Source organism: Lytechinus pictus, chromosome 5 (assembly GCF_037042905.1).
Source record: "Lytechinus pictus isolate F3 Inbred chromosome 5, Lp3.0, whole genome shotgun sequence".
Taxonomy (NCBI): domain Eukaryota; kingdom Metazoa; phylum Echinodermata; class Echinoidea; order Temnopleuroida; family Toxopneustidae; genus Lytechinus; species Lytechinus pictus.
The window spans coordinates 582,860-590,157 of NC_087249.1; the positions used below are offsets into that span (position 1 = coordinate 582,860).

The 7,298-nt window shown below is 33.9% G+C and overlaps 1 protein-coding gene across 2 annotated transcripts in view; it reads left to right on the forward strand.

The window, feature by feature from the left end:
- Positions 1–6,854, forward strand: part of LOC129262614 (transient receptor potential cation channel subfamily M member 3-like) — a 32,413-nt gene extending 25,559 nt beyond the window's left edge. For both annotated transcript variants that reach the window (XM_054900750.2, XM_054900751.2), the window contains exons 22-25: positions 9–150; positions 2,634–2,827; positions 3,596–3,728; positions 4,696–6,854. In XM_054900750.2, the coding sequence (XP_054756725.2) occupies positions 9–150; positions 2,634–2,827; positions 3,596–3,728; positions 4,696–4,831 (605 nt within the window). In that variant the 3' untranslated portion in view covers positions 4,832–6,854. The remainder of the gene's footprint in view (positions 1–8; positions 151–2,633; positions 2,828–3,595; positions 3,729–4,695) is intronic.
- The last annotated feature ends 444 nt before the right edge of the window (positions 6,855–7,298 follow it).

Sequence of the window (7,298 nt, forward strand, 5' to 3'; positions counted from 1 at the left end):
ATTTACAGATTTCGTCACAAACTGTTCTTTATTTCCCAAGCCTGACATGGAGTTGTGTGATCCTGGAATAGTCTTAGAGAGGATGATAATGGGCATGTACCTTCTCATTGCTAATGTCCTACTCATTAATATGCTCATTGCTATCTTCAAGTAAGTAACATGTGATATATTCAGATTCTGGATCAGAATCATTTTGTGATACCAGGACATCGTTCTCTAAAACGCTCTCATAACTTTGCTACGAATAATATTATATTTCATTGTATCATTGCTCATCACCAAACACCTAATTCAAGATTAATGTTTCCAAGAAAATGACCATCAGTTTATTGGCAAAGATTAAACATGAGGCTATTCTTGTTAAAACATATGAAACACTTATACAAGGTGTTTTAACAATGAACAAGTTAACAGGCAGATACACGAATGAATAAAAGAAGAAAAAAAACACAAACAAAAATCTAAGAAATGAAGATTGGCGTATAATGAAAGTGGAGGATATTTCAAATGTCTAAATTCATTATATTGTCCAGTATTTTAGCATATTCTCGAAAGGGACTTGTGGCAGGGAGGAATAAACATGATAAACGTGATGTGTAATATACAATGTTAATCTTCTCTTTAAAATAGCTTTGAATAGACCTCAGTATATTCGTCATGTTAGGGTGTTATTGAAATTGCGTCAAGTCATCATCTTAGACTTTGAATATACAATTGCCCAAACTGTTCAACAGTGCGTCCCAGAAGAAAGGAAACCGTAATTCAATGTATTTTTTGACATCATAATCATAAATTTGTTTCATGAGATGTACATCAATGACAGGATATGCTTCCCCTCTTTCATTTGAAGCCCATCCCAATGTACATAATGCACACATGACTTAGTTAGAACAATGGAAAGTGATGCTAGTAAATTTCCATTTGCACGAGCAAATTATGATTCTAATGAGATTTTCTTGCTATGTATTATGAAAAAAAATGTTTATAATTTTAATAGCCATCTTTTCATCTTTCATAAAAACCTTGTGCGTGAAATGTGATTGACGCATGATCGAGAAATAGTTGCATGAAAACATGCTTCATTTCTAGTTAGTGGACGAATCATTGAAAAACTAGCATTTCAATCAATGCGGCAGACAATGGATACAAGTAAATGCGCGGCGAATGAGACTTTGTGGTTGGCTTAAATGGTAATAATCATGTTTGAATTCCTTCTGTAAAACTTGTTTTAAAGATTGCTTGAAATAATCAAGATTAAAAGAGGCAGGGGCAGCAGAATGTTGGGAGGGGTGACCCAATTTAAAAGAAAACTTCTTAGCCAAAAGTGGCTTTCTCGCCCTACCCCTTCAAGAATGTTCCGCCTCCCGGCCTGTGAAATGTAGCGACGAGTGAAACGACTGAGAGAAGTTTGCGATAAAAATTATCAAAATTATTGCCATTGTAACATTGAATTCCCATAGCCTAGACTCTCGCAACAAAAAAGGCTATCCTTCCGCGGCCCGAACAGCATTCACCGTTAGCCCATTGTCTGATGCTTTGTTGGGGAAAACGAAGTGCTTGTTTTTCAATGACCCGTCGAATTGGTAGAAATTAAGCATGTTTTCATGCAACTTTTTCTCGATCATGCGTCATTCATATTTTACGAATAAGATTTCTTATGGAAGAGGAAAAGATGGATATTTGAGTTATGAAATTTGTTTGCCAAATAGGAAGCGCCGTGGTGTAGCGGTTCTGACTCTAGCCTTGTAATCAGAGGGTCGTGTGTTCGAATCCCACCATGGCCTAGCGTCCTTTGGCAAGGCGTCAATAGACACTTTGCCACTCTCACCCAGGTGCTAATTGGGTACCGGTAGGAAACAAGCGTCATTGTGGTTGGTTTAGCAAGTGTGCGCCTAACAGGCTGCTTGAAATTTTATGAATCCAGAGACCTTGTGAAGCGCTTTGAGCAGTCGTACATTGATAAAGCGCTATATAAATGTCAATTATTATTAATTATTATAGCAGTAGAAGCCAGAAAAAATCACTCGAAATCGTAATTCGCTCGTGCAAATGAGAACTTGATCTGATAGCACCACTTTCCATTGTTCTCACTCAGTCATGCGTGCATTGTGAATGTTGAGATGGGTCTCAAATGAAAGAAGAGAAGCATAATTATCTTTCCATTCATTTACATTCCATGAAGCAAATCTAATTTTATTGCCCTTCCTTTTTTCATTAAAGGGAAGTGTCCTGGGCGTATATTGTATTTCTTTAATGAGCAAATTTGCAAATAAATTGATATATAACATGATAGATTAAATTTACACTGATTCACGGTTTCCTTTTTTTCTGGGACGCACTGTTTATCTACCTATATCTTCTTTCCCAATTCACATTATGATTGATGCATAACAAGATTTGAAAGTGGTAAATCTGTTTAATGAAAAATTCTCTTGATGTTTCCGTTTTCATTACCCTTTTCCATAACAATACGTCTATGAAATACAGGTAATTTCAGACAAGTTGTGTTTGTAACATGTTTAATTTTTTTCTTAATAATACTTCGGAATGAGACAATAAAAAAAATGCAGGAAATTATATTGATTATTTTTCCTCTCTAATTGTCTTCTTATTATATATTTTCATTTCCATAGCAACACTTTTCAAAGAGTCCAAGAGAATGCAAACGAGATTTGGAAGTTTCAACGATATCGTTTGATCACGGAATTCAGTGAGAGGCCATTTCTTCCACCTCCTTTCATACTCGTTGTCCATATCTATCTCCTACTCAAACGAGTTATGACATCATGCTATCGACATCGAAAGACAAAACCTCCTTCAGATATGAGTACGTAATTATTGGTTTATATCTTAATAAGTTAAATTTACTATTCTGAAATATTTCTGGAAATGAAATGAGGGCTCTTCAAATCGGGCATAATATGGAAGTCCACAAAGGATTGATATATAGGTCTACTAACATGACTAACATCTACAATTAGTAATTGATTGAAGAGTTGATGCTTGTTTATTTTTTTCTCCTCAAATGGAACTACCAACTTTCTCATGATATTAGATTTACTTCATGTCGAAAAGAAAGCATGGTTTTGGTTGGCATGCCCAAAGAAGTTGAAGTTTTAATATTTATTTCGCATTTTATTTCAGTTATATTACATAGATTCAATTCAATTCAATTCAATTTATTTTTCATTCTTCAACATAATACAAATAATTACATGATAAATTAATTCGATTTAAATCAAAGCATGAACAAAATTCAACATTGAATAAATAATATACATATTCAATAAGTGATTCAAATATTTTTGAATAAGTGATTCAAAGATTATTTTTACGTTGATTTCGTAAAATTTTCGTGTTCTTGATTTACCCTCATCTTCCTATCAGGTTTGGCAAAAGAATGGTCTAGTTCTTAAATGTCATCTTACATTTCTTATAAGATTCACAGTCACAAAAAATGCTTCTAAATGGTATACATATTAAACATGTTAATCTGCTTAAAAGGTCACATCATTCGGTCAGTGTCGGTAGAACTAATTTACCTTTTCTCGCAATCATGCGTTTTATTTTTTCTCTCTAAATTTCTTTGTATTAGAAATCCACATGGATGAACAGTCGCTGCAGCTTTTGTACAGATTTGAAGAAGACATTGTTGAAAATCATTTGCGAGAGAACACACTAACAGAGCAACAATCGATAGGAGGAACCATTGAACATATCAGTGAAAGGTATCCAGAAGATTATTAAAAACCTTACTGTAGAAAATGGTCTAAAAGCAAGTGATAGATATTAGCCAGACCATACCAATTCGGAAAACATGTATTTTTCTTTCAATTAGCACATGAAATAGTGGGTAATGGATAATCAATTGTAGCTGAGAATAGAATGTTCTAAATGCATGAGCTTTGCAATGTTATGATATCATTATATTCTTGGACAGTCTTATCAACGTGAAGTTAAATTGCACTCCTATATCATATGAGACGTAATGAATGTTGCACCTCTCTCGTCGCACCCCATCCTCTATTCCGACGTCATATACCATGTCGACTGACTTCCATGATTATTATTGATTATCTACCCCTACCATTAATACGACGTTATCATGGTTGTAAGTCAGTAATCACATCATATCCTTATACTGGTGTACTTGTTCACAATCATCAACTGAGGTGTTGAACTTCAAATATGGGACTTCGGTCATTGACCCCGGCTGTCATAGTGTCGCATGATTTAATAGGCGGATATGAATTAATTTGCAAATCTTGAGGTTTGAGGAATTGAAAGTGTTTGTTTGCTACCTTCTCAGTTAGATACAGAAAGAGAGAAAATGGGAGAAAGGGGGAGGACGGGGTAAAAGTTTATCAGGGGTTGAGTAGGTATAGGAGACAGATCGGGGGAGAAGGACTTTTCTGTGAATCTATCTATTAGGATAGAGATAATAAACATACATTTTTTTTCGTAAGTCACGTATATTACAAAATTATGATTGTTTCTGAAGTATGTGCATTCATTTTCCTTTACATTGTTTGAAATTATTTGATTTCCATGAATTATATGATATTTATTTTCATTTCGTCCATAGAGGTAAAATTTGGTCTTCATGAATATCAAGTCAGTATCATTTGAAGGCATGAACATTATTTTTTTCCCTGATATTAATGTTTATCGTGATCTTTTTTCTTTCTTTTTCAGAGTGGATGCTTTCACCTTGCAAATAGAACAGATGTGTCGCCATGACAACGAATCAAAACGAAAACTGGATGTACTAACTGAAAGAATGACTAACTTAGAGAAGGCTATTGAGGGATTCATAACACATCACAATTAACTCTCTAGCGCCATCTACTGTTCTCAGTTTAGCCAATCCTAACGTCTTGACCAAAATTTCATTACTTGTCCGTGCCACGGATTTTTAAGGCTGAATGTGTTTTCTTACAAACGAGATGGAAAATGAGGATTTACTGCAATCATCTGGAATCAAAATATGGAATAAAAAATGAGGAGGAAAAGTGGAAGAACTTTACATACAAAATAGGATTCCTTTTTAACTTGCCAAAGTCAATCGTATAACGCTATTTTACCATGTTTACCAAGATCGGGTTAAAATTCACCTATCCAATTTTGATTGTTCCGTTAATACCTTACGTTTCTGCGACAAAATACACGTTTATGAATAAAACAATTTTATTTTTCTTTAAAGTAAGGAATATCCACCAACCCCTCCACGTTCCACACAGCTTCAATGTATTCTAATGTTTGAAAGCAATGGTAGCCCCCATGCTTTACGAGGATTTTTTTTGGGGGTAGGGCTTTTATTTTATGTGGGCCTATATTCATGGAGGTTTAGAACCATTTTTATGTTTGAGGGCATTTTGGGGGGTAGGGGTCAAGGAAGACTACATTTTGTAAAGTTATTAGGAGAGACTCGGCCTCAAGTCGCCACAGCCATCAACTTCATTTCACATGAACTAAATTATGCCCTTTAGTATGTTTTGGAATGAAAGTTATATTCTTCATGCTATGTGGAATTTTAAAGATTAATGTCATTGTAACGTGTAACAATAATTAGTTTTGTGTTTTATTGATTTTTCTTTATAAGAGTTCAGTGCCTTAAAACACATTTTGCTCAGGTAAATTTAACATTAGGTCGAATTCCATTAATTTTTACTCGAATCGTTGAAATCTTCTATAGGGTAACCAATTTTAATAGACCATGATGTTTACAGACATGATCGATTGTAGTATTTTAAATATCAACCAAGTAATATGCTACAACGGTCACGTGTCAAAATAAATTGCAAACCAAGTCAGAGTTGAGATTAATAGACCCTAGAAAAAAATAACTGGCGTACAGATGAGGGGCCTTGGGGGCATGCCCCCCCCCCCCCCCCCCCCAGCCAAAGGGTTCCACGACCAAGAAAAACACAGGAAAAAATAAAGAGGAAAAAGAGAAAGGAAGGGAAAGATAAAGTGTCAAAATTATATATTTGTGAATAGTATGTCAAATCCATCGCAAAATTAGATTTTCATTTCAGAAAGCGGGTGAGGGTTGCTTGCTTGCTTACTTCGTTCGCTCGGGATTTATCATGAATGTCACCACGTGTGTCATGTTAGGCCCTAATTTTGGGGCCTCATTACGCCACTGAAATATGAAAATGATCTAGTGATTAATAAGATGCTGCCTTAATCGTATTATCTTGATAATGGTCTTCAATCGAACTATTATTTTATTTAGCGGTGTGCTATTTAAAGTCATGTTTTTAAATCAGATCATTAATGATAATGTGTGTAATAATTTTCATTTATATACTGAGCATAAGCTCTAGGTTCCATTCTCCAACAAATTAACATATTGTTAAAATAAAATGTTTACTACTCAGGTGGATGCACGATCTCTAAATTTCATTTTAAACGACGGCATATCTGAAATATATATTTTTTCAAGAGAAACAGAAATAAGAAAAACATTCTAAGATGTAATATCAAGCTTTCACCACTCTGGTGATTTATTTACACGTTTACAAACAGGGTACTGCATGTACATAATACCATGAAAGATTCTCACAAAATGAATATTAAAAAAATCAATTTTGAAAGTATTCTACTAACGAGCCTTTTTAACCAAATTGATTGCTCCTCCTCTTCCATATTTAAATAGGTAAACGACTCATTAACGAATATAGAATTATAAACCCAGCACACAAACATATATTAAAAATTGCACCTGTTTGCATTAAAGCAATGAAAGACAAACAAAAGGCACAAAAAGAGAGTTCAGACAATAAACCCTGCGATAAGCAACATCACATAGTTAACGATTTGTGCAATGTTTTTGAGATTTAGATCTACTTTTACTATCTACAAAATAACAGACCTTGTGATCGTCCCATTGCAGTAAACGAATTGGCACTTGATATAGAAAATGATTCATGAATACATGGTTGAATACTATAAGAAACGTTTATATTGTATTATGATAAATTAAACCTATTGTACAATTTTCTACAATCGATTTCATGGAGATATCTCATGTGTAAATATTTATAGATAATTCAAGAATGAAACGTGCATGTTGTTATATTTCATGGTAGTTGTATTTAAGTATAAACTGCAAATAAATGTGAACTTATATATTCTTGTATTATGTCCTTTTTTCTCTCTGAACATTGGAATTAGATTATACGCAAAAATACTTATTCACAGAGCTTAACTATATCTTTAAAAGGTTGATTATGTAATCACTGTTAAATGGAATAAAAATCTATACTGCCCATGGTAGCAATAGTAGATTAATA